General features: G+C 41.2%; 2 protein-coding genes across 5 annotated transcripts in view; one reads left to right on the top strand and one right to left on the bottom strand.

Moving 5' to 3' along the window:
• The window catches only part of LOC104935086 (uncharacterized), a 42662-nt gene that overhangs the window by 12529 nt on the left and 4528 nt on the right, over positions 1–25605 (top strand). The window contains exons 5-18 of the mRNA XM_027273755.1: positions 367–460; positions 540–651; positions 1201–1307; positions 2625–2666; positions 4478–4563; positions 5093–5195; positions 5354–5487; positions 5726–5823; positions 5947–6060; positions 6284–6314; positions 6475–6616; positions 7526–7549; positions 9202–9258; positions 9395–9514. Coding sequence (XP_027129556.1) covers positions 367–460; positions 540–651; positions 1201–1307; positions 2625–2666; positions 4478–4563; positions 5093–5195; positions 5354–5487; positions 5726–5823; positions 5947–6060; positions 6284–6314; positions 6475–6616; positions 7526–7549; positions 9202–9258; positions 9395–9514 — 1264 coding nt within the window. The remainder of the gene's footprint in view (positions 1–366; positions 461–539; positions 652–1200; positions 1308–2624; positions 2667–4477; positions 4564–5092; positions 5196–5353; positions 5488–5725; positions 5824–5946; positions 6061–6283; positions 6315–6474; positions 6617–7525; positions 7550–9201; positions 9259–9394; positions 9515–25605) is intronic.
• Positions 16773–24647, bottom strand: LOC104935085 (RNA-binding protein 4). Of its 4 annotated transcripts, none has more exons than XM_027273796.1 (9): positions 24538–24647; positions 23733–23912; positions 22473–22657; positions 21772–21957; positions 21556–21665; positions 21037–21318; positions 20726–20949; positions 20007–20522; positions 16773–17647 (listed from the first exon to the last, which is right to left on the bottom strand). In XM_027273796.1, exons 2-8 carry the CDS (start codon positions 23891–23893, stop codon positions 20039–20041), a joined length of 1632 nt encoding a protein of 543 aa, XP_027129597.1. In that variant the 5' UTR covers positions 23894–23912; positions 24538–24647; the 3' UTR covers positions 16773–17647; positions 20007–20038. The 4 variants fall into 4 exon arrangements, with proteins under 4 accessions (XP_027129597.1, XP_027129598.1, XP_027129595.1 ...); XM_027273797.1 differs by having other exon boundaries at positions 20744–20949; positions 24503–24574; XM_027273794.1 differs by having other exon boundaries at positions 24503–24574.

A 25605-nucleotide genomic window follows, 5' to 3' on the forward strand; every position in this document is an offset into this window, starting at 1 on the left:
CAGTCGTTTTGACACCCTGTTTGTGTATGTGCGACAAAAACTCTGGGAGGAGAAGCGAACCGAAAAAAACACGGAAGAAACGGAAGACGAATAATAAGCGGAAGAATAAGCCCAAGAGGTTTTAAAGAGTGTGCTCTTTCAGGCACACTCAATAAGTTTCATGAACTAAGCAAGGGTGCATATTTTTGTCAACATTTCATTTGTAAAAGATAGATTTAGTCTATCAAATTTAACACAGTTTCCTGTGTTATTTCTTCACTCTGCTGGGCTCTAAAAGACCTCCTTACATACCTTAACCTACAGGTCTGATGAGTCCTGTGTGTGCTGCGTGCATGTTTGTGTGCACTTATTTTTGCTTGTTACCAGGGCTGACGGCGTGATGCGCACCATGAACACAGAGAAGCTGATTAAGACTCTGCCCACTATTCAGAACCAGCTGGATGCACTGCTGGATTTCCAGGTAAATATCTGACTGAAAGATAAAAGATGCATATGAAAAAAAAACATGATCCAGTCTCAGTGATCTTTCTTTCCTTCAGCCAAACTCCAATGAGCTGACCAATGGAGTGATCAACACGGCTTTCATGTTGCTGTTTAAAGACTCCATACGCCTGTTTGCTGCTTACAACGAAGGGGTCATCAACATGCTGGGTAAAGTATACATACAAATTCAGCAGATCTTGATTTAATCTCTATTGAGTCCATTTTATATTCATGTAGTAATCTACTTCTGGTGATGAGATCACAAGACTCTACTTAAACCCTCTTTAAGGGGAAATCAATTCTTCCTCCAACTGTCCATCAAAGTCTGATTAAAGACCATAAATATCACCTTCTTTTCTTTCATTAATTATTAAGACAGTAAGGAGGTGACTGAGGACAGACCAGCAGACTCTTTAGTGAAGAGTTCATTAAATGATTAATTACTGAAGTGACCTGATCTGAGGTGCTTCAGCCATGGATGTTCTGCATAGTAACTGGAAGTCTACATGGAATTTATTTCCATTTATTTAAGTGCAAGCTTATCAGTACAAGATTATTTTTTATTTTATGTAGTTTTATGGATCGTATACACTGTCATTTATCATGGACAGAACATCTTTAGTGGGCTAAAATAAAGCTTAAGTATTGATGTGTACTTTTTTCCTCCTTTGTGAATAAATGATGATCTTACACTGATTCTGGTCATCTGATACACAGAGAAATACTTTGACATGAAGAAGAACCAGTGCAAAGAAGCTCTAGAGATCTACAAGACCTTTTTGAACAGGATGACCAAACTGTCTGAGTTTCTCAAAGTGGCAGAGGTAACGTCTGTTTGTCCTGCTGCTCCTCCACAGAGGTAACAGAGAGGGTGAGAATATCTGTCTGGCGCAAAGCTCAATGTCTCCTTTGCTCTCCTATAAACATTATATTCACATCATTTCTTCCTGTTTCTCAGAAGAATTGAACCTGCAGAGAAAATAATCTTGTGTTAACTGGTTGAGAATTGCTCCAGACTTCTGTTACCTTTGGGATCTGATTTACGGTCGCTATTTCCCAAACCTAGAACTGACCGTAGATCAGTGTCCAGAGGGTTTCTTCTCTTTAATCTTCAAAGTATTTTTTGGTTTTGCCTCTAGATTTTCTCCTGTTTCTGTCTTACTCTTGCCCTGACCTGGGGAGGGGGTTACTCCAAGACAGTGATTAATGGCTGAGTCTTTCAGAGAGCCACTCGTGTAGAGCTTCCAGTTCAGGGACCCCTCTCGCGTGCTGCCTGTTCACATGCCTGCACTGCATGCCCAAGCAAGCTCTTTTTCTATCACTATCTCTGTCTCTTCCTATTTTATTTCCTCCCTTGCCTTAAAAAAACACATTTTTTCTTTATAATGGCTCTTATTCAATTAACAGTTGCAGTCCTTGCTAGGTTTGAGTGAATAGAAACAGTTTGATCCTCTGTAGACTGCGTAGCATCCATCTTCAAAGGCTTTCTCTCTGCTTGGTTTCGTTCCCATTTGGAAGAAGGTTTGGGGTGCAGCCGCTCGATCCAAAGAAAAAAAATAAACAGACTAACGTTGACTTTAAGGACCCATTCATTTGACCTGTCTAACAAAATGTGTGTTTGTCTGTTTGTGTGTCATCTGTGTCCCTCCCTTGTCTTTCTGTTCAAAGTCAACATTAGTTGAGTGTCTTCCTTTTGGATGTTTCTTACCTCGCAGTCACGTGACCTGTTGTCTGCCCTCTCTGCCCTGCCTGTTCAATCAGTCGGTGTGCTCAGCATTCATTTCAAACCAGTCTCCAGATCTCTGTGTGTGTGTGTGTGTGAGTACTTATAAGTGTGTGTACATATACTGTGTATATATAGGTGTTTGTATGTGTGTGCATGCACCCTCCTCCCCTCCTCCTCTGTTGTCTTTTATTTGTTTTCCTTTCCAGCCACTGCATGAAGTAATGAATGCCTGGGTTTGATTCTTCTTTCTCCCTCCTCCTCCTCCTCTTCCTCTTCCTCCTTCACATGCCTCTTCCCTTTTTTTTACTCTGTTGGGTTTTTGGTTTATTCTTTGTTTTATTATTACATTTGGTTTATTTTTTATTTTGCCTCCCTCCTCCCTCCCCTTACCCCTCCCTCCTTTTTTGTGACACAGCGAGTTGGGATAGATCAGGGCGACAGCCCCGATCTCACACAGGTCAGTCTACATCTCATCTCAATCAGTCAATCAACCAGTCAGTCAACCAGTATTTTAAACCGTCAACTCAATCCCATAATGCTTCATTCTAAACGCTCCCGTTCCCTACTCACCCTACAGACCTGCCCACACTGCAGCTGCCCCGTCCTTTTCCTATCTCCTATCACGCACCTTAACTCTTTCACCTTTTCTCATTTTTCTCTCTGAACAGAGTCTAGTATAGAGAGGAAACAATAAATGAAGACCTGCAAAGAGCCTTGACGCACATTTCCCCCCACAATTTCTAAGCATTAGTGCAGGACCTTTAAGTTTTTGCTTATCTAAATCATTGTAGAACAAATTTTACATTGAGGTAAGATTGTGAAAGCAGCATTTGAGCAGCTGAAAAACAAAAAGTTTGTAGCCTCTCTTTGCATATTTCTAATTTAGATGTCCATGACTTGGGCTTAGAATCTGTCTGAATTTTTCCACCAGTCTTTCTGGCATTTTCACAGTGTAAATATCAAGGCTTGTTTCTTCATTCAAAGGCTTATCATACGAATAAGTCAGCACAGCTTTCTGACATAGGTTTTTGCCCACATAAGCAGTGTTCAAATCATTTTTCCTCAAACATGACCCTTTGCATTAGCTGTGGGGAGAGCAGCGAATGGTTTTTTTTAAGTAGGTTTCTGCAAATATGACTTGGATAGGTGTACATAATGCCATCATAAGTACTGCATATCATGCCAAAGGCCCCAAATGCAACGTTTCCTTTTCAGTGGATATATAATTGGATGTTGACAAATCAGGTAACGAACTGAAAAGGGCTGACTGTTTTATAAATTATGCCATGTTTGTAGTGCTTATGAAGACCATATATGCTCTTATTCAACAACATAGTGACCCATGCCTATACTGAGCTCTAGATATGTGTCTTTTACTTTTAAACTTTTAGCTTATTCTAGATTTCTCTGAAGAAGGATATCCAGAATTCGCATTTTACTCTCTTTCCCCCTTAAAATAAGTATATGAGAAATCTTTTCTTTGCTTGTTGTGTTTGCATTGTGTTCTCTGGTGCTGAAATGTAAGGCTCTAGATGAAAGCCATGGTATCACATGTGGTCAAAAAGAACCCATCCACCCTTTTTGTTTTTACAATGAAGAGTGTTGGCCAACTGCTCAATGTGTATACCTGGTTTTTCACCAGACATTTACATTTCACTGAGTTAACTTCTTTGGTTTCCAGTGGGATACAAATTTGGTACTTTTTTGTTTAGTTGCTGCTTAATTTCTGAACAGAATCATATGAATAATATGTTAATTTGACTTTTAACCTGACATGGAATCCACAAGTTAACTCTTAATTTTAGGACTGTGATTTTCTGTGTATGCGTGTGTAAGTGTGTGTGTTTAACGAGAGTGTTTGTGCACTGCTGGTCTCTGCATGGGCTCATTAGATGGTTCAGAGATGTGTCTGTTGTGTTTCTACCTCGGAGCCCTGCAGTGACAATGTTCTGCTCTGTCCTGACCTGTCAGTCCCACTGTGGACTCGCTTGCATGATCTAAGGCTGATATGTGCATGCTGGTCAACCAAACCTGATGAAACCAAATGCAAAAAAAAAAAAAGAGCTGTCATAGAGCAGATAATGAGTCTGAGGATGATGTCTTAATTCTGCTGCTGCTTCATGTGTGTGCAAATGTGAGTGACTGAGATAAAAATGAGAAGGAGAGGAGTCCCCTTTTTGTCCCATTTTGTCCACTTGGCTGTGGTTCTAATGTTACCCCATCAACTCCCTCCTCCTCCATTTACCCCTTCCCCTGCCCCAACCTCAGGCTCCCAGCTCTCTCCTTGAGGCTCTGGAGCAGCATCTAGCCTCTCTGGAGGGCAGGAAGCTCAAGGACCTCTCCACTGCCAGCAGGTATTATGAGATCAAAAACAAACAATGAACAATGAGACTAAAAGTTTACATGTTACATGTTAGCAGTTCTGTGAAGCTGAATTTCACACAATGGTGCTCTATGCTAAATGCTAATTTTAGCATTGTGGGGTCACATACTGTAGGGGGCTTACACAGCATGGAGCATGTGTCTTGAGGTCACTGCAGATTGTTACAGGGACACTAACTTCTCTTCTTGAGATACAGAGTAGCTGTATGTTTGTGTTTAGGAGAGCAGACACCATTCTTAATTGTATTCTTAAATATCTCAACAACTATTAGATTATTAGAATTGTATAAAAGTCACAAGGTCCTCACCTGAAAACTTTTCACTATCCTCAGACCTTTCATCTATCACCTAATCAAACTTTCAATTTGTCCAGTACTTTTCTTTACTATGAACATTACAGCCTCACAGAGCTGCTAAACCACTATAAAGTGCAACACAGTAAAAAGAGAAAAGACAAAACAAAGTGTACATTTTGCAGCCATATATGTGTTTCATCCTTAGATCCAGCACCTTGTCTAGTGCAGTGTCTTCTCTCTCCAGCACTGGCATCTCTCTCAGCCGTCTGGAAGACAAGACTGAAGACAACAGACTGCAGCAACAGAAGGTGAGACATTTTTAACATATCACATACAGTACACACACACAATGCTGTGCTGAATATAATCACAATGTGATCATTGCCAGTGCACAGAGCTTTTCACAAAACATCCTTTGTTTGGTTTTTACACGTGAGAGAAGACACTTTTATTGTTGCCCATGCAGGAGGATAGTCATAAAGTGATCGACATTCAGACACCCAATGCGTCACCCAGCACCCAGTCAGTGGGCAGTGGGAACAGCAGTGGAGGTGCCACCGATCTGTTCTCCAACTCACCCATCGTACCTGTCAACAACCAGTGAGTCCTCTTTCTGTAGTCACACAGTGTGAAACATATTGAAGTCTGTATTGCTAAAAGACTCTTCTGAGCAGTTTTTAAGTGTCTATGAAGTACATCAGTTTGTTTCCTCTACCACAGTTCTTCAACAAGAGGCCTCTCTCCTGGCTGTCATTCCAAATTCCATTTTCAAAATGTTGTCTGGTTGCATGAAAATGGAATGAGAAACAAAATCTCCAATCCGTTTTCTTTCCTGCAGTGTGCCAAACCTGACCAGTGAGCTGTTTACCCTGCAGCCTAACTTCACCCCCATCCAGACCACACACACTGTGCCCAACAATAACAATGCCTGGGGAGGTGAGGCTGCAGAATCAAACACAAACACACACACTGTAACAGTGATGCCCAGTTGCTTCATGGTCTTGACTCATTTCCCCTTATTTCTCCTCTCATGTTACCATGGTAACCTTTGAACGTCAGGTGACTTGCTAAAACCAGCCCCACCTACTCAAATCCACAGTCCTGGAGCACCATTGCTCTCTGGGAAAATGCTGCCCAATGATTTGGACTCCTCATTAGCCAACCTCGTTGGCAGTGAGTACACAGTATCTCTCCAAATATTCAGTCATCGCTTCCATTTTTTCCAGTCTGTCTGTCTGTCTGTCTGTCTGTCTGTCTGTCTGTCTGTCTGTCTGTCTGTCTGTCTGTCTGTCTGTCTGACTGACTGACTGTCTGTCTGTCTGTCTGTCCTGTTGTTCTTTCTCACTGTGTTGTTTGCTCTCAGCTGATGTGATGTTTATTTTTTTCCTTCTCTCAGACCTGCAGTTTGGGGGGACACCAGCTAAAAAGTGAGTGGATTTTTCCTGACATGTTAAACTTGGACACAAGCAGCTGACTCAGCTGTCTATTCAGTTTTATCATCAGGAATGTAACAGAACCTTTGCAGCTGTAAATGTTCTATGTGAGTGTTTGTGTGTGTGTGTGTGTGTGTGTGTGTACGTGCATCAGGCCGGAGCTCCAGTGGAGTCAGCTGGTGGAGAAAAAGCCAACAGGAGGAAGTGGTTGGCAGTCGAAGACCATGTGCACCAGCACCAACTGGACTCACACCACCCATCCAATGGCACCTGCACCCATGCCCGTCCCTCAGATGGTAATTTAGACACTACACTCACTTTGTTATTAAGTTTTACTGTAAAAGTTCTACAACACCCAGTCCAGAGTAATAAATGTTTTCACTTATGTTGCTTGATTGTTGTGGTGGAATCAAAATAGAAAATTCACTGTAGCTTGTCTGCTGCTATCCATCAAGGGGTGCAACCAAACATATTGCAGCCAGAGTTATGCAATCCCCAGATCCATTCAACTTCAGCTAAACTAGAGGCCTTGTGGGTGTGCAGAACCGATAAAGTTTAGATTCATAAACCTTTGATTCCCTCCAGTCACTGAAGTCCCGACTTGTCAGCTATTAAAAATGTTTCGATGCATTATAAAACCACAGAAACAGCCAGTACCTGTCATCTTTTTATAACTTGAATCACTTCAAATCTAAAAATGTTGTTACTAAATAATAAATACACACACACACTGATCTTGACTTGGTCTCAACTCCTCCACATCTTGGTATCTGTACACTGGGGTCTTGGTTCATGTGTATTTATGTATTAATTTGGTGTCATCCATCATTTTGTCAGTGAAGTCAGTTTCTCCTAATGACACGATATCTCATTCTGAAGTGAAACTCATCTAATACACCTGTTGGCCAAATTGAACTTTTTCTGCATTTGGGGCTTTCAAAGTAGCTCCCAAATGTGCGTCCATCCTTTGTGTTTTACTCTAATGATCTCATGTCTCTTCCATTTAATCTGGTTTCATCTTTTCATTTTCGACTGATTGACCTCAACTCAAACCGCTCAATTATTCAGCAAACAGCTCAGAAATGGCAGAGCCTGAATAGAAAGTCTAAGTGTTTTAACATGAGGAATGGACAGAGGTCGGGTTTGTCTCCTCTACATGGACATGGCTTTTATTGTTGTAACTTATTTTCTGTAACTCTCCACAGAATGGGATGATCTATACTGGCTATGTAAGTACCTTTCCTCGCTTCTCATCTTCATCAATCCACTTTTTTTCACTTGACTTCATCCTGACATCCTCCTAAAACGTGTCTGCCTTGCTATAAAAATCTATGCTTTGGGCACTTTTATCACTAGGCTGTTTGCATTGTTGACGATACATTAATTATTGGAGGAAAGAGAATTATTTTGGTTGCCTTGGCATTGTTGTTTTATCCCTTGTTTATATGTACTGCTTTGTTTTTTTTCCTCTCAGATATTTCTTATTGAATTTTAATCACATATACACAAATGTTTATACAATGTATGATTTTCGATGTGATAAAACACAAACATTCCTCCCCTCCCACTAGCCACACCTACAAACCATAATTCCTAAGGAGTATTGTTCCTGGAGTATTTTAGGAAACTGCTGGAAGTCAAGTACTAAATTGCAAGATAAATAAATAATACAATAAACAAAAAACAAAGAAAAAAACAGGATGAATAGATGAGTGTGTGTGAGTGAGTCTGTGTCTGGGTGGGGGCAGTATTTACCTGTATTTTACCCAGTATTTTACCTGTTGAATTTACCAGCCTGAAAATGGAATCCCATACACTGTTTAAATCCTACTCCCAAGCAGTTTTAATTTTGTCGAGAGGAGAGGATATTAAGCACTTGTGCGATGGGTGCAGATTAAAATAGCTATCTGACAATGGAGAAAGTGTCTTGCCTGCACGTATCTGAAAAAAGTATTTGGTAAGCTTTTCAGACAGTCGTGTAAATGATGTTGCCAATAAAAAGATCTTTAAATTTAGGATTTAGGAATGAAGATTGGTATAGATTAAAAGAGATGTAGAAATTTAGGAAGGATGTTTATTTTAACAGAGTTGATTTTGCCCAAAAAGACGCTTATGTTTCCTTGTAACTGTAACGCCAAGGTAGGTGGCGAAGGACCACAATCTTAAAGGGGAGGCTGGTATACTTTAAGGCAAGTGCCTCCGTATTCACAGGAAAAAGTTCACTCTTGTGTAAATTTAGTTTGTATTCTGAAATCTGGCCAAATCTGGCCAAACTTTGCCAAAATTTTGGCATCAACATTTAATAAGGAGATCGGCCTATAGGAAGAGCGCTGTGTTGGGTCCTTACCTCTCTTTCTTTTCTTTGTGATACATGCCTTGTATAGTGATGCTGGGAGTTTTTCTTGCTTGGAAGAATTCGATAACACTGAGTTTGGATGAGGGTAGAGCATGTCCCCCAGCGATATAGGCTCATCTAATCTAGTCTTAATATCACAGTTAAGTGTGGGGACGTGTAAACAGCATAGGAAATTTTCCATCAGTCGTTTGGGAGATCAGAAGTGTAAAGGAGTAAAAATTCCTAAATGTGTTGTTGATTTTAGAGGTGTCCATATGGACAATGGTAACAATATGGACAATTAACATTTTTGTGATGTGCTGTTTTGATTCAAATCTCTTCAGCTGATTGGCTAACATTTTACCAGATGTTGCTCCTCTTTTTGTCACTCAGGTTTAGTGGTTGCTACATGCAAACAAATGCAAATATTCAACTTCATCTATTGACAGGTTAGATATGAGGCTGACAGTGCTGGGATTATGTTTGCAATCAACTTTTAGGTCAAAATTAAGACTGCACTTTGTCTTTGTGTTTTTTTCTGTACAGGCTCCAGCACCAGTGGCTTTTCCTATGACGACACCCCAAGTGCCTGTGTATGGAATGGTAAAGAACAGGCTCATTTCATTCAGACATTAGAAAGCTTACATTCATACACTGACGGGATGAATCCACTCTAATTCAGATTTTTTATCCTGTTTGCTCCACACCTTTCCCCTCCACTCACCTGTCCTCTGACCAGCTGCCTCCTCAGATGAGTCATCAGATGGGGGGTGTTCCCATGATGCCCCCACAGCCTGTCATGTACAACCAGCCTGTCCTGAGACCGACTAATCCCTTTGGACCCATCCCGGGGACACAGGTAATTAGGCCATATGCCACACACAACTTTGGAAAATAATTTGCTTTTTTGCTGAAAGTTCATTGAGAAGATTGATACCCCTCTCATAATCTTTTGTTAAATATACTGTACTGCTACAGCCGGCAGTCAGTTAGTATAGCATAAAGACTGAAAATCTGTCCAAAGGTTAAAAAAAGGCAGGCTAGTTGTTGTTATGGTAACTAAGCTGCTATGATTAGCATCAATCTTATCATGTCTCAAGAAAAAAACGCACATTTCCCAAACTATGTTTAATAATACTGTTTAATACTGCTTCCAGATTGTTGGTTGTTTATTTATGTATTTTTTTAAACAATCTGAACCTAAAGGTTGATTTATTTTCAACTTTAGTTTGTTAGACATTATGAGCTGCTATTAACCTCACAGACTCACCACAGCATCACGTTTTCTTTTCTTTCTTTTTTTTTAATTGTCCAAATAAAGTCAAGGCCTAATGAACCAACCAAAGGAATGGTAAGAAATCCAGGAAATCAGGAGGTTTATCTCTCAATAAATGCAGACATGATTAGGAGGCAATAAAGGAGGTGGAAACATTGGGCTGCTATTACCATGCTGCTTTACAAAGTGTTGCTTAAAGGGAAGTAAAGTAGAGGCTGTGGACGTCCAGTATAGCTACTTATCTACGGTGGCCGGGAACCCTCGATGCTGCAAAAAAAAGAAACGCTGCAAACAAAAAGAAACAGCGCTGCAGATAAAAGAAAGAAACGCCGCTGCAAATAAAAGAAACAGCGCTGCAAATAAAAGAAACAGCGCTGCAAATAAAAAACTCCACAACGGAAGTGAATTACCGGGGACTATTATTGCCGGTGCACCTGTAGTTTTTTATGTGAGCGAAGAAGAAGAAGTACAGAAGCGTATTGCATTCACTTGAAAAAAAAATAAATTAGACACCTGATCTTGTAATTACGAGATAGGGAAAGGTGCCTTATTGGCCACTGCACTTCGGTAAAGTTAGAAAGATACTGGCACTTCCGGGATCAATAACTCTTAATTGAAACGTTGTTAAAACACAAAACGCATATTTTCAACAGTAGTAAGACAGACAACGAGCTACAACCTAATGTTCATCACAAGCCATCCTCGGAGCCCCACCAACAACATTAGTGTTTACTAAGACTTTTCATAATTTCTGGGATTTTTTATTAGGAATATTAATCAATAACTTTAATATGATACAGTACTGCGGTAACACTATCTACACTTTAAAATCTAGTGCCCGACTACATCAGTTTGTACGGTAAAGCGTCTTCATGGTGCCTTCAAGTACACCTCGGAAACTCAGAAATCAAATAATAATCTCTTTTCTAAGATACATATGCAGATTTAGAAAAGTCATTAAATAAACAAATCAAATTGTTTTCTGACAACTCCACCTGATTCTTGTTCTACATGTTCCCAGCTACTTCTGGGGTGATTTTCAAGTTCTTTTACTGTACCATACCGGTTTGTACTTTACTGTACAAACTGATGTAGTCAGGCACTAGATTTTAAAGTGTAGATAGCGTCACCGCAGTACTGTATCACATTAAAGTTATTGATTAATATTCCTAATAAAAAATCCCAGAAATTATGAAAAGTCCTAGTAAACACTAATGTTGTTGATGTGGCTCCGAGGCTGGCTCGTTTTGATGAACATTAGGTTGTAGCTCATTGTGATGAACATTAGGTTGTAGCTCGTTGTGATGAACATTAGGTTGTAGCTCGTTGTCTGTCTTACTACGGTTGAAAATATGCGTTTTGTGTTTTAACAACGTTTCAATTAAGAGTTATTGATCCCGGAAGTGCCAGTATCTTTCTAACTTTACCGAAGTGCAGTGGCCAATAAGGCACCTTTCCCTATCTCGTAATTACAAGATCAGGTGTCTAATTTATCTTTTTCAAGTGAATGCAATACGCTTCTGTACTTCTTCTTCTTCTTCTTCCCTCACAGGTGCACCGGCAATAATAGTCCCCGGTAATTCACTTCCGTTGTGGAGTTTTTTGTTTGCAGCGTTTCTTTTTATTTGCAGCGCTGTTTCTTTTATTTGTAGTGCTGTTTCTTTTATTTGCAGCGGCGTTTCTTTTTGTTTGCAGCGTTTCTTTTATCTGCAGCATTGAGGGTTCCCGGCCACCGTACTTATCTGGGTAGTGTAGGAAATGTCTAACTGAAGCAAGGCACAGCAGGCACAGCAGAGAACACTGGGTAGAACATAAAATGATAATGATGTGGATATCATTTGTATAGATATAAAGTAGAACAGCATAAGAACTATATGGATGCTTCTGGAATAACTGATGCACTCGTTCATAGTCATTCTTAACAAATAAGCTCTGTTCAAGCTGTGTACCTTTCAAGGAGGAGGATGAATCATGTTGGCAGATCATTTTGAAATTGAGCAACAAGTGTGAAGAAAGTGTTTTTTTACAATGAGGCTGTGGCGACAAGACAACCAGGAGAACAGGATGTTTTGACGAATTATTCTAAACATAACAGAGTGTTATTACTTCCCGAGCGCTCACGCTTACTGAGAAGCTGTTTTCCTAGCACTGCGGCAGGTAATATGCTCGTCAATAGATGCCTGAACACTTGATGGTGTTTTGTAGAGCTAAATTACTCTCCATTCTCCCCCCTCGTCCTATGCAGATGCACTTCATGTAGGGATGATGTTGTAACCATGGCAGCAAAGCCGAGAGAGAGAGAGAGAGAGAGAGAGAGAGAGAGAGAGAGAGAGAAGGCGAGAGGAAATGGATGGAGAGAAAGAGTTGAAGAAAATAAATCCAGAACCAAATCCAGTCCCAGAGGAAGAAAGAAGGAAGACAGAGAGGAAAAGGGAGGGGAGAGGATGAAGGAGAGAGGGCCAGAGTAATGGATGAAAGAAGAAATGCTGAAGTCTGACCCTCTAATCTCCTCTCCTCTCTCCATGTGGCTACTGATCTGTCTGTCTTTGAATCTATTATGCTGGGGCACCAGAGGCTCCACATCAATCCCACTCATCCTCTGTTTGATTTGCCAATTCAAACGGCGATTACGACCTGTGATGATGCAACAAAGACTGACAGCTACGGAAGTGCAGAAGCTCTATTGCCACTTCCTGACCTCCTCATCCAGATAATTACCTGTATAAACAAACTTACCCACTTCCCTCTCCATCCCACATCTGAATTACACTGGAAGGACAAACGTCTCTTTCTCTGATTGGATTGTTTGCTGTCACTTTACTCAATGTGAACTTTGCCAAGGGTGTATGTCTGCGTAGGTGATTTTAGCATCTTGTTCAGATTGATTCCCCCATTGTGTGATGTCAGTTGTAATTGATTTGAATGTGTGTGTGTGTGTGTCTCTTTTTCTACATTTCAATGTGCTGCATCGATATTACTGTTTGAGTCTTTTTATGAGCTCTGTTTGTTCTTAATTGCCAACTTCACATCATGAATCCGGCGTGGAACGATTTTTATGGGCACGCTTGTGTGTGTGGATGGGCAAAGCTGTGCAGGATATGTACTGTATGTCTTTCTCTTTTGGTACTTGATGTCATTGCGGTGTTGCCAGGTACCAATGGGTTACTGCACTGGAACTAACTGATGAAAGCACTGAGCCAGACCCAGGAATCACATCTGGATGTAAACTTCTTACATTGACTTTGTTACTTGGGGACATGCTGTACACACTGTTTTTTTTTTTGGCTCCTCTACAGCTGTGCAATATCATGCAATCTCATCATGTTTTTTCCACTCAGCTGTAGGCTAAAAAGTGTTTCCTGTTTCGACATCAGGTTTCTGTAAAGAATGCCCTTTTATTTATTTTATTTTTTTTTAAACCTGTTCTGTCATACCTGTACTGCTCTAAAAGTATTTAAAAATGCACTGAGAGCCAGAACAGAGAGGTGACAGGAGATAAGTAAGAATGGTTTTCAGTCTGGCTAGTCAGAAATAGTTGAACTCCCAACTGTATGATGTCCTCCCTGTCCTGAGCATCCGTCCTGTACAAAATTGGTCTCCTGTGAAGTCCTTTACATTCCAGAAAAACTGGATAAGTACTTCAGCATCTGTCTTACTTCCACGTGGAGTTAAAGACATTGCTAACACAGAGAGTGGGGTCTAACATTTATGGGCAGGACAGCTGAAGGTCAGTCAGAGGAGTTAAATGAGGACCAGACCATCGGAAAGCAACTGATGTCTGTTGATCATGACCCAAGTAATACCTGCAATGATGACATGCAGATGAATTCAGACAGCTTTGATGAGACATTAAATGTTAATGTGGCTTTTCTGGCAGATCCAAGGTCAAGTCAGACCCACAGACGGGCGCGAGATATATATATATATATATATATATATATATATATATATACATATATATATATATTATATATATATATATATATATATACATACTATATATATATATACACATATATATATATACACACACATACATATATATATATAGCACAAACCTTCGAAGAGGGGACAACGCTCTGCTGCACAAAAACCTAAACCTAAGCCTCATTGCTGGGATGTACAGTTGAAAGGGGCAATAATCGATTGGGGATGAAGTCGTTTTCTATTGACTGTGTCTGTTCGATGTACATGTACTGTATGTGTGTTTATGTACACATGCCTTCCCATAGAGATAAACAGGGTCATGTTCCTTGGTTAGAGATGAAAGGTCTCTAGTGAGCTGGTAGCGTGTACTAACTTAGCAGTGAATGTTATTGTGATGTGTCTCAGTCTGTACAACCCAACATCAAATTAAGGTGGCTCTAGAATCACTCATCTGCTGTAAAGGCAAAAACAAAGCCCAAAGTCATACGACCCAGAAACTCAAAGTCTCCAGGCGAACCTCCCCAAACAGCTGGAGATGCACATGCTGGTGATTCCTTAATACTCGTCAGAGAATTGCGACTGTGTTGGTGGCGCTTTGCTGCGATTCACCCCCTGAATTGAATCAATCTTCCTGCAGCTACGACTCTACTACCAGCAGAGCGAGACTTCAGTGTTATACATACATCACCAAGCAGACAGATATTCTCTGATGTTTTGAAATAAGAGGCCAGCTGACATTTGGATATCTCCTTTGGAAAATTGGCATTTCACTCTCCTCCATTACTCGTCGTTCCAGTGGTTTGTCCTTCTCCGTCAACTGAATGCTCTTCTCATTGTGCACTTCTCTCCCACAATGCAGCTCATTGCATCTTGGGTCAACCTCTGACTGTTACTGTGTCCTCTGTATATAGGTAATGCTGTTCATGTGTTTTTAGACGTGCTCTCTTTGTAAAGTGATCGAAGCCCCATTGGATGACGTACTATACGTGGGACAATTTATTGCTGTATCTGTGTCTTTGAATGATTGTATTTTGAAGATGTCATCATCCGGAGATGAGTGGGTGGGTTTGATGTTTGTGTCCATCTCGAGGAGGAGGGGAAGGAGGTGGGGTTTAGGGGAGAGGGGGGGAGGAGTCAAGGGTAAACTATCACAACTGGTCTATACCAAGAGTGTCTTCATCGAGGAAGTGGACAGGACAGGGTCTGTCCTCTTCGAAACAGGAACATTTTTTTGCACCAAAGTCATCATCAAAGCGCAGCTTCTTCTTATTCAAGGTCACTATGGATGGATGATATCAGAACTCAAACAGATTTTTGTTCTTTTATTTATTTTTAAAGACAAAGAGACTGTCTTTTTTTTTTTTGCATGATTAGGTGTCGTCTTTTTATTGGCTTGTGGGCCGGGTAAAAGCATGACCATTGTGTGAACTCTCACTTATCGGTGTGTTTGGAAAATGTTATGGAAATTTCTCCATGAGATTTTTGACTTACCTCTTGACATGAACGTTCATTGACATTCATAATCAACTGTTTTACAATGTAGGATCTGTAACTGTTTGAAGGCTGCCTGGCATGCAGAAATGCAACTTGCAAGTAACCCATCAAACTTCAAACCAAGTTACCACAACTGCATCTTTGTAAAACACCATGGATGTCAATGCCAGTTATCACCTAGCTAGCTAGACATTGCAGTCTTGTAAAATCGCTCTTTATTAAAGCGTTGCTATTTTCAATATGTGTGTTTGAAAGCTCGCTCCTTTTTCATACTATGCCAGCAGCATCATGGGAGGTTGTGATTGTAAGTCAAAGTACTGTACTATGTGTTTGGTCCATATTGTGTGGTGTTTAAATGTGTTTGCCCAGTCTTGTCCCATTCTGTTGCCAACCACTGGACGACTTCTTTCCTAGTCATCCTTTAAAGCACACACTGGTTTCCTGAAACAAGGCTTAGAAGCAGCTTCAAATTTATTTTGACACAATTTCCTCAAACCCGACCTGAAAGTGTATAGAGACCTGGACAATTACACTGTTTTTAACCCAACTGTTAAAGGGCAGATGGGTTATGTCACCGTGTCCATTAATACACTTGTTAGTTTTAGAACACACCCCTCTTTAATATTCCTCTCACCTGCCAATCAGTGTAAGGACACAGCATTAAATCTATGAGGTAAACAAACATCCTCAGACAAGTTTCTGCTTTCACAGAGTTGATCTTGGCTTTCTATACAGGTCTAAAAATGATCAACATGGCTAGTTAGCGCACACAATACTTACCTGTATTGTAACTTTACAAAGACAGACATAGGAAATGAGCGTAGGTCAAGATGTACTTACAATGGTCTGCTTGCAGTCTTCCATACTTGAAGACTCCCAGACCATTATCTTCTGATACTCAGTATATCTTTGGATTTGTCACTGAAGCTACTTCAAGGACTAATCTGGTGGCTGGAAACCAGACTTAGATGTTACCAGGACAGAAACTGCATTTCCATGTTGTTATGCCGGTGAAAGGCGCATGATGTCTATGCAGTTTCATGCTCCACCCTCCATCCATTTACATACATAATACTCATTATATTACCTCAGTATACCCTCAGTACTGTGTATACTGTGTTCACTACACTCATTCAATACTCTAGTGTCAATCAAAGTCTTGTTAGCAGGGAGTGAGGTTCCACACCTTTTAATTAATCTCATTTTCTTTTTTTGTATATCAAAAGTGATTGAATTAAACAGGTTTGGATTATTATCAGATTATTGGTTTTTATTTAAAAAGCATAGGTTAATGTTTTTGGAAGAGTACTGGAATAAAATGTCATCTGGTGCTGAGCTCTTAGTTATTTAGTGACTCCTCCACAAACACTTTAAAGGGAAGAACACACAAGCACTTCAAATATTGACAGAGAAACTAGAGTTCCATTGAAATTTATTTATTGATAATTAAACATTTCAAAGAACATAGGACAAAATGTCATTTAAAACAAAATGATAATATTTGTGTTCATTGTCATTCATACAAGTTGAATGTGGCATCAAAAATCGTTGTTTTAAGGGAGAGGGGAAATCGTGCGTTGAACCAGCAACTGATCCTGAGCCAGGTCATTCAACTCTGAAATGAAGGGCCTACCGATGTGCTCTTAAGCAAGGCACTTAACCCCAAAGTGGCCCCAGGGGCACATTTACAAAAACTAAAAACAACCCATCCTACCTAAATGACCCACGCCCAGCTCTGGCTGTGATTGCCTGGTACTTGTGAATGACAGATTGTTAGATACACGATGTACTAACAACAACAACATGACTGCTTCAGAAAGGGTTCAGATTTAGACTAAAGACGTGTCCTCCAAATCTCGTGTTTGAGTGGTCAGTATGTTGGGAGCAGGAATGTATGAGTATGAATGTATGGGGAAGAATAGAAGGATATGATTAGGACAATCAATGGCAGGGAGAAAAAAAAAAAAACAGTAATCTCCCTTTAAAAAAAGAATGGGGGGGCTCCATTTCCAAAAATCTGAAATCCTGACAAATAAAAATCCCTGAAGACAGGTAAGGAATAGGAAGTATGGACACAGGTTGGATGTATGTGTGGGTGTGTGTTGTTATGTGAGTGTGTATGCGTGTTTCCGGGAGGGGCAGGAGTGTGTGGTCTGAGTGTTTACCTTAGTGGGGGGACACCCCATCGTCCACAGCATTTTCAGGCCTAACGCTGCTGTTTTCCCCATCCCACGCTACAGCTGCGTGTGGCGTACGTCCAGGGCAAGGGCTCAGTTTGGCTCCCTCCCACTCTAGCTGCAATAATCAGCAAGAGGAAGAAGGTGGCTGGAGCAGCAGCAACAACAAGGCATGCAACTAACAGTTCATATGGAGAAGGTGGAATAATATGGAAATTCAGAGGCTACGTGTCACTTAAACCTAAGAAAGCACTACCAACTCAGGTGGCGAATAAGAAACAGGATGAGTAACTTGTGTGTGGTACAACGACGAACGCAACAATTACTGTAAGTCAGAAAATACAGGTGGAACCAGGTGTGCATTAGTATCATTTGCACGTGTAGTCTGCTTTACATGAGTAATGCAATGAACCCAGTTAAAAGACGTCTAGGTACAGGTGTTGGTGGTCTAGGTGTGGTGAATGCTGAGAACGCCAGTAATTTGTGTCAAAATGAGATGTGTTTTTCAGGTGAGACCAGAAGAGGGAAAAGGAAAAGGCCCTCGGCACTGCTGCTCGGGAAAGTCAGCATCCATCTGCATCCAAAACAACCTCCATGTTCAACTGCAGTGCTGAGACCAGTCACCTCGTATCCACTCAGTCAGCAGCAACATGGCACACTGCATTTAGAAACACGAGCCACTCCCATACAGAGGTCAAGCCCCCCCGCCACTGCCACATTAGAAATGTTGGTGGGCATTCTTTTTTCTAGTGTAAAAGAAGTTTTCAAGTATTTACACGAATACCAAGTTGTCCATTTTCTGTATAGAAACCACCTCAGCATTCCTCTAAATCACCACTGGATTCCGATGTGAGCAGAGTCATGACAGCAGCTGATGGGACTAGAAGAGCTATGGGCCAACTGGAAATGTTAGTATCTGTAATAGGCAGAGTCTTAACATCACTGGCCAAACAATGCTTGCTGCTATTCCTCTGGCTTTTAGAAATTCAAATATGTACAAAACCAACAAACTGACTTTATAAGTCTGAAAAAAATCTGTGTAACTGTCTTTAGATGTGGATGCATTTCATTTTCTTTTCCACACAGGATGCTGAGAGGATGAAATCAACACAACTGAACTAGAAAGAAAGAAATCAAGGAAATGTGAATGTTGTCCTAATGTTTCAGAGACAAGCACTGACCTTTAACCAAAGCCTCTCAGATATATTAAGCTTGTTTGTTCCATCTTCATCTATTTGTGTAAACCTCACAGTAGACACACAGAAACCTTGGAAAGGTCAATTATAATAAATCACTCCAAGAGAACATCCAAGTCATATCCTTCAATTTACCTGCTGAAAACATTTGGACATCCATGCTGTATTTTTACCCTGTTGCTATTGAGCTTGTGTGGAGGTTCAACCTTAGGCTAGATCTCCCAACTAGGAAACTTCAAGCACGCATAATTAACACTGGTAATCATCATAAATTAATTATTCTGTCCAAATTTGTATTTCTCCGACAGTCACTCTTCACACCCTTAAAACAGTTAGGCTCCAGAAAACCTTTAATACCACCCAATCACTCTACACTACGTGACCAAAGTGATATGCTTGGCTGCTTGACTGCCGAGTTCAAGTCAATTTGTGACTTTTGCCATCATCACGTTGAGTAGCACTAAATCTGTCAGCTCACTAAATACAGACTGACACATATTCACAAGATGTTCTCTTCAATTAAGAGACATTCTCCATCTTTACAAAAAGAAGGCGCTTCAGTCAAAGCAAAAACCGAACAATGCTCAAACCCAATTTCACTTCACAGCAGTTCCGCTTTGTCTTCTAGCTGCCGTGTATTACCAGTCAGGCAGTTCAATGTCTGGATGAACAGACTAGCTATTAAAAAAGAGTCAATGCAGCTGAATGCAAGTCTGTTACACATTCTACACAGGGTCAACATGAGCACATGGGTTTGGATTTAGATGGAAAATTGTGACGATGGAGAAATACAAGCCTATACAGACAAGAGTCTCCATGACTGCAAAATGAGTTTTTAAGAGGAGTAGAAAGCGAAATCCATGATTTACTTAGCTTCTCCTACCTCAGCCTCTGAATCTAACTCTATCAGCTTCTTTAACATTCAACGTGGAATCAGCTGTGCCTCTATAACAACTAACAGAAACTGTAAATATGAATGACAATATTTCAATATGACCTGTCCAACTTATCTTTTCCCCTACCTGTCCAAAACCCTCATGAACTCAAACACTTATCCACGCAACTGCCATCAACTTGCAGCCAAGCTAGTTTGAGATGAGGTTAAGATGGAGAAAGACTTTTCAGATTTAAAGCACATTCAAATTACAACCTTACTGCCTCTCTGACTTTCCTCTAAACTGTCCCTTATTTAAATACACATGCGCGTGTGTGCGCACACACACACACACACACACACACACACACACACACACACACACACACACACACACACACACACACCTGCAGTGTGGAAGGAATGTTTTGGGGTGGGACTATCGATAAGGGGGTTCTGGCGTGTGGTAAGGATAATCGTGACGCTGGGGCACGGGTTGCCCGTGTGCGGGTGTCTGCTCATACGGTGTGGATGTGGAGTAGCTTCCCGCTGCTGAGTAAGCTCCTGATGAATCATATGCACCCGATGCCCCGTAGCCTCCAGATGTGTCATAACTTCCTGTCGAGGCATCGTAGTTCCCAGATGTCGTGCTGTAGCTTCCGGACGAGGTGTCATAGCTTCCTGAAGTATCATACGTTCCTGGTGGTGGGTAGGCTCCCGATGTGGCATAGGTGGGGGGTGCAGAGTATGTACCTGGGGGTGCAGTGGCTGTGGTGGAGGCCTGTGCCTGTGTGGTGGCTGGTGCAGGTGGTGGTGGAGGAGGAGGGGGATTGGTGTAGGCATACTGGAGGTACTGGTACTGTTGCTGGTACTGTTGATACTGTTGATATTGATGCATTTGCTGGTAGTACTCTGTGTAAGACCTAGAGAAGAAACAAAGCAAATTATTGTTTCATGTTTTTGTAAAGCTCTTTGACCATGCTATGGAAATCATCATCCTCATCATGTGAGCAGGAGTAGGAAGTGGAATATATGGAATTATATGAGTGGAAGTAGCTTTAATATGCTTGTTTTTCATCTGCCTTCATCCTTTTTTTTTATCCCAATTCAAATGTGTTATGTGTACCTAGCAACAGGATCTGACCCTTCAGACGTGTTTGTGGCAGCTGGGGGCTCTTCGGGTCCTCCAGGTGGTGTCGGCAGCAGGGCGCGGCGTTTGGTTCTTATCTGAGCGAAGGAACCCGGAACAGGGTCGGGGAGGAGGGGAGCCCGATTTCCTCTGATTGGGCTGCGGTCACGCTCATTATCTGTAGCTGCTGCCTTTCTCCCTGCCTGCTGCTCTGCCAGAACCTTCCATTAAAAATATGGCAGTTAAAAAAGGCAGAACACACAAATATACACAGAAGAACATTTTTTAATCATAAATGTTAAAAAGACCTTCTGTCCCTCCTGAAAGAACTTGGCTCTTGCCGCCTCGAAAAGTGTTGTTGGATCTGGCCCACTCGCTGGCTCTGCTTCTTCAACAACTGTGGTGGCTCCAGGATTGTGATTAGTAATATCTTGGTACACCTGGTCAGCAACAGCTCCATACACCTGGCTGGCAAGAGCACCATATATGACCCCATCTGCACCTTTAGCACTTGTAATGCCTTTCAGAGCAGCATAGGTGGGGTCAAAGGATGTGGTGTTGTAGAATGAGTTATGGACACTTTGCTGAACCTGCACAGAAAGATGACAGACAGAAAAATTTTAAACATGTTAAATATGCTCAAATGTAATTCATCTATACGGCTGTTCTGGTCACAGTGTTTTTTTAAAAAAGGATCAGGTTGAAAACAGGCTGACTAACAAATGCCGCAACGCCACAATTTGCAAACTCATGAGCTGTTTTTTCCACCACTGTCAAACAGTCAGGATTTCCAGCATAGTGGATGCCCTACTGCAGAATTAACTCACTTGTATGGGTAGTCCAGCCGCAGCTGCTGCAGCTGCTGCAAGCACAGCTGCTTGACTCTGGTGATGCTCTAATGAAGGAGGTGGTCTCGGAAGAAGACCCTCCCTGCCACCTGCAAGGAGAAGCGAGCAGAAAACATGATGACAACATGGACATGGATGGTTTTCAACATCTCATTATATGTAAAACACAAAGACAAATAGATCCTAAATCTGTACCTGCTGCTACACCACCAGGGTTTCCAGCTGACACAATCTGGTTGATCAGAGGCTGGGCTTTGGACAGCTCGACAGCTAACTGACGGCCCTTGTACATGGTCCCATTGAGTGCGTCTATAGCTGCCATTGCCTCCTCCTTCCTCTCCATGTGCACAAATGCATAGCCAACATTTGAGCATAATCTGGCTGTAGGGTAAACAGGAATGTTAGCATAACTCAAAATAAAATGCATATATACCATATTTCCATTGTCATTTTTATTTACTATTATTAACTTAAAGCCAACTGTCTAGACAGAATTATGCTCCCAGGTAACTGACTTGATTAAATGTAGCGCACTGTACAGTCGTCCCTCGCTATAACGTGGTTAACTTTTCGCGGACTCACTGTTTCGCGGATTTTTTTAGTGTAATTTTGCATGCTTCTTTTTTTAAACAGTGTACTGCACAGTATGAATGCGCATTGTGTTCTGCGTCCTAAATTGGCTAAGGGAGAAGCGCACGTGTTCTGCGTCCTGATTAACTAAGGGAGTATAGTACAAAATGCGTGTAAAAAAGTGTATAAAAGTGTGTGCTTAGGGGTTTTACAGCCTTAAAACATGTATAATTGTAAAACTTACTTCGCGGATTTCGTTTATTGCGGGTTACAAGTGTCTAAGCCTTCATATGGGTGTATCGTAGCATTAGTATTTTCTGACTCACCTTTGACTTTATCACAGTCTAAAACTCTGCCGAAGGTTGAGAAAAGGCCATGTAAGTCATCTGCTGAACATGTTGCACTGAGGTTTCCCACAAATACTTTAGTAGAGTTGGGTGGCCTTGCACGTGACTCCTCGACCACCAGAGGCCTACCTCTGTACTCTTTGCCATCAAGATGCCGTATGGCCCTGTGAGAGGAAGAACAATAATTATCATCATCAGGTTTACAGCAGATGATATTAATAATTATTTTACAGACATTTTAATTCAGGTTTAGAAAGAAAATCAGAGGTCAAACTAATAAACAGTCCAATAATTTGATATTTCTTTGGAAATGTCAATACATCAAACTGCACATAGACCAAGGAGAGTGTCACTTCATAATACTGTTTTTAATTATCCAGGGATAATTAAAAGTCATTCCGGTGACTCAAGTATTCAAGAGACTGCAGCACTTCTTTAAACCTTTGTGGACGTCTCCAATTTTGTTGTTTGATTTAAGTCTGTCAAATCTTTTTCAATAAGAAATCTAGTTGCATTTGGAACGCACAAGAGCCAGTGCTTCAAACTCAGTTAGGGGTTTGACACCTCAGGCACAACATGGTAAAACCTGTACTGACTGAGACATTAAGCAAAGACATGCAAAGAATGCTTTATAAACACTGGGTGCACTGGCATGTTCATTTTTATGTCTTTCTTTACGTACTGCAGCTTTAAATGCTTGTAATTGTTACTCTATAATCTCCACAATGTCACATGCTGGAAATATCTAACACGTAAATAAATTACACTGGAAATCAACATTTAATGAAGTAATGCATCTGGATTTCAGATGTTAACTTTCTTTAATAAATCTTTTTGTATGGAGCTGTTAATACAGGTGTGTGCCTCGTATGTGTGCCTAATATGGACCGAAGCAGAGTATATTATTAGATAAAAACATGTTCATTTTGGAAATGTTTGGATCACTTCCTCCATCAGCTGTGTGGTTGTGAGCTGAAAATAAATGTTGGTGGGCTTAGAAGATAACTCTGTCCATGAAAAATTGAATTAAAACAGATATCTGAGTAACACAAGATTGAACCAGCAATAACACACGCCGTAGAACAATTGTAAACCAGATTTTGTTTCATGCATTCAAAAGAGGCAAACACTACCTGTTCATACCTGATAGAAAAGCCTTTAGAACTTTACTCCGAGGTATGCAGGAATATTTCCAGAATAGATTGATGGAACAGATCAGGGTTATGAGTAGCTGCTCACCTGTCTGCTGCGCCCTCTCCTCTCAGGGTGACGAAGGCGTACTGTCTGAGCAAAGAGCAGGTGTTGATCTCTCCATACGGAGCGAACAGCTTGTTGAGCTCGTCGTGAGTTGCGTCTAAAGGAAGGTTTCCCACAAACAACTTCACGTTGTCACCGCTCATCTCTGTATCAGCCAATCATCTGCGGACAGGCCAGGCCAAGAACAGGAGGCTTAGGTTAGTCTGGATGACACTCAGTGTACAGCTGACCTGAGAATATCAGATGGGCTTAGTTCAGAATCGGAGTTATTCATTTACTGTCTACTTGAGTTAGCTCGTTAGGTATTATGAGCTAAGCTAATAGAGGCGCTAACTTTCGCGGCCAAAATGGATCCAACAAAGTTGGAGGCAGGCGGTGTAGCTGCTGCTAGCTCAGCTAACACACCTAACGCCGGGCGAACGACCCAGAACCCGCAGCATGAACTCGGCTGTACGGTAAACGGAAGCTGAGTTAGTGAGAGGTCCTGACACTGCTGGCCATTTTGTTCAACGCGAACACACACCGTGAAGCTAGCGTTAGCTACGCTAGCTAGCGTAGCTAACGCTAGCTTCACGGTGTGCTAGCTCCTTCAGTGTTTTCCACCATGTTGGCTGGAAACGTTAGTTTAAGCTACAGCTGCATCACTGCTATGAGCTATCATCAAATGTCATAACTACCGTTCACCCTGCAGCGCTTCAACTCTGTAGAAAGAAGCATTAATAAGGCTAACACAGCAGCTACACACTTCTTACCCAACGCGCTCCCAGAGCTGGATTTCAAAACTCACATCACTTCCGGCTCCGGTATGGGGGCGCAGTTTCCTCAGATTACAGGTTGACAGCACAGCTCCACACAGGCCGTACACTGTGAGGCGTACATATACAACATACTATCTTTAAACTGTGTTTGTCCCTGAGCTCATTCAAGCTGTAGTATATCATCATTTGTACTTTGGGTAAATCACAAATATAAAAACATAAATCCAGTTATCATTTGTTTGCTACAAAGAAATGCATTCTAAAAAGCTGTAGAAATCATTTGAACACACAGCCACAGGTTAGTCAACAGTTTGGGCATGTAGTTAAAGCTTTACTTTAGCGTTGGTGTTCAAACTGTCCTTTTTCATATCTAAACCAGGTCAGAGTAACAGTAATCAGCATCCCAAAGAACCTTCAAAAGAATATGAAATATAAAAAAAAGTTAGCACCTTACAATGCAGTTCCCCAAAACACTCAAAACAAACACAAAAACGTGAGTAGTGCTTGTGTGTGACTATAGTTTGTAGTTTGGCATAATTTCATTCCTAATCATTTCATTTCGGACACGTGAGTCTGACTCCCGTGACATACAGTTATGACGTAGTTATTTCCAGGTGGGATCAGGTGGGAGGAAGGAGGAGCCACAGACGATCTGAAACACAGGTTATGACTGGCCAACGTGAAACAGAAGTAGATTTTTCCATTGTGATAAAGTTTATGGAAGAATGAGGAGCATGCCGGCATAAAGTGGAAACAGACAAAGACGTAAGTAAGGAGCCCGGTGACGCTGGAGTCATTTAATGTATTCACGCTGAGATTTGATAAACAAGTTGTGTGATTGTACAACAGGAAGCGATTTAGCTCAAAAAGGAAATGTACAAGCTGTAGAGGAATGTGCGGTGCGGATCCAGACAGATGTTGACATGTAAGGAGACATATTTGATATGATCACACATCCAAGCCAATCGTGTCATTTCATATTCACCCATTTATATTTAATATTACATTGTTTTCTGTGGCGTTTGTCTGTCCTGTCTGTGTGTCTATATTTTAAATGCTTGTTTCACACACCTTCCTGTCTCATTTAAGCTCTGTCT

The sequence above is a fragment of the Larimichthys crocea genome, chromosome XXII, assembly GCF_000972845.2.
Source record: "Larimichthys crocea isolate SSNF chromosome XXII, L_crocea_2.0, whole genome shotgun sequence".
NCBI classification, from domain to species: domain Eukaryota; kingdom Metazoa; phylum Chordata; class Actinopteri; family Sciaenidae; genus Larimichthys; species Larimichthys crocea.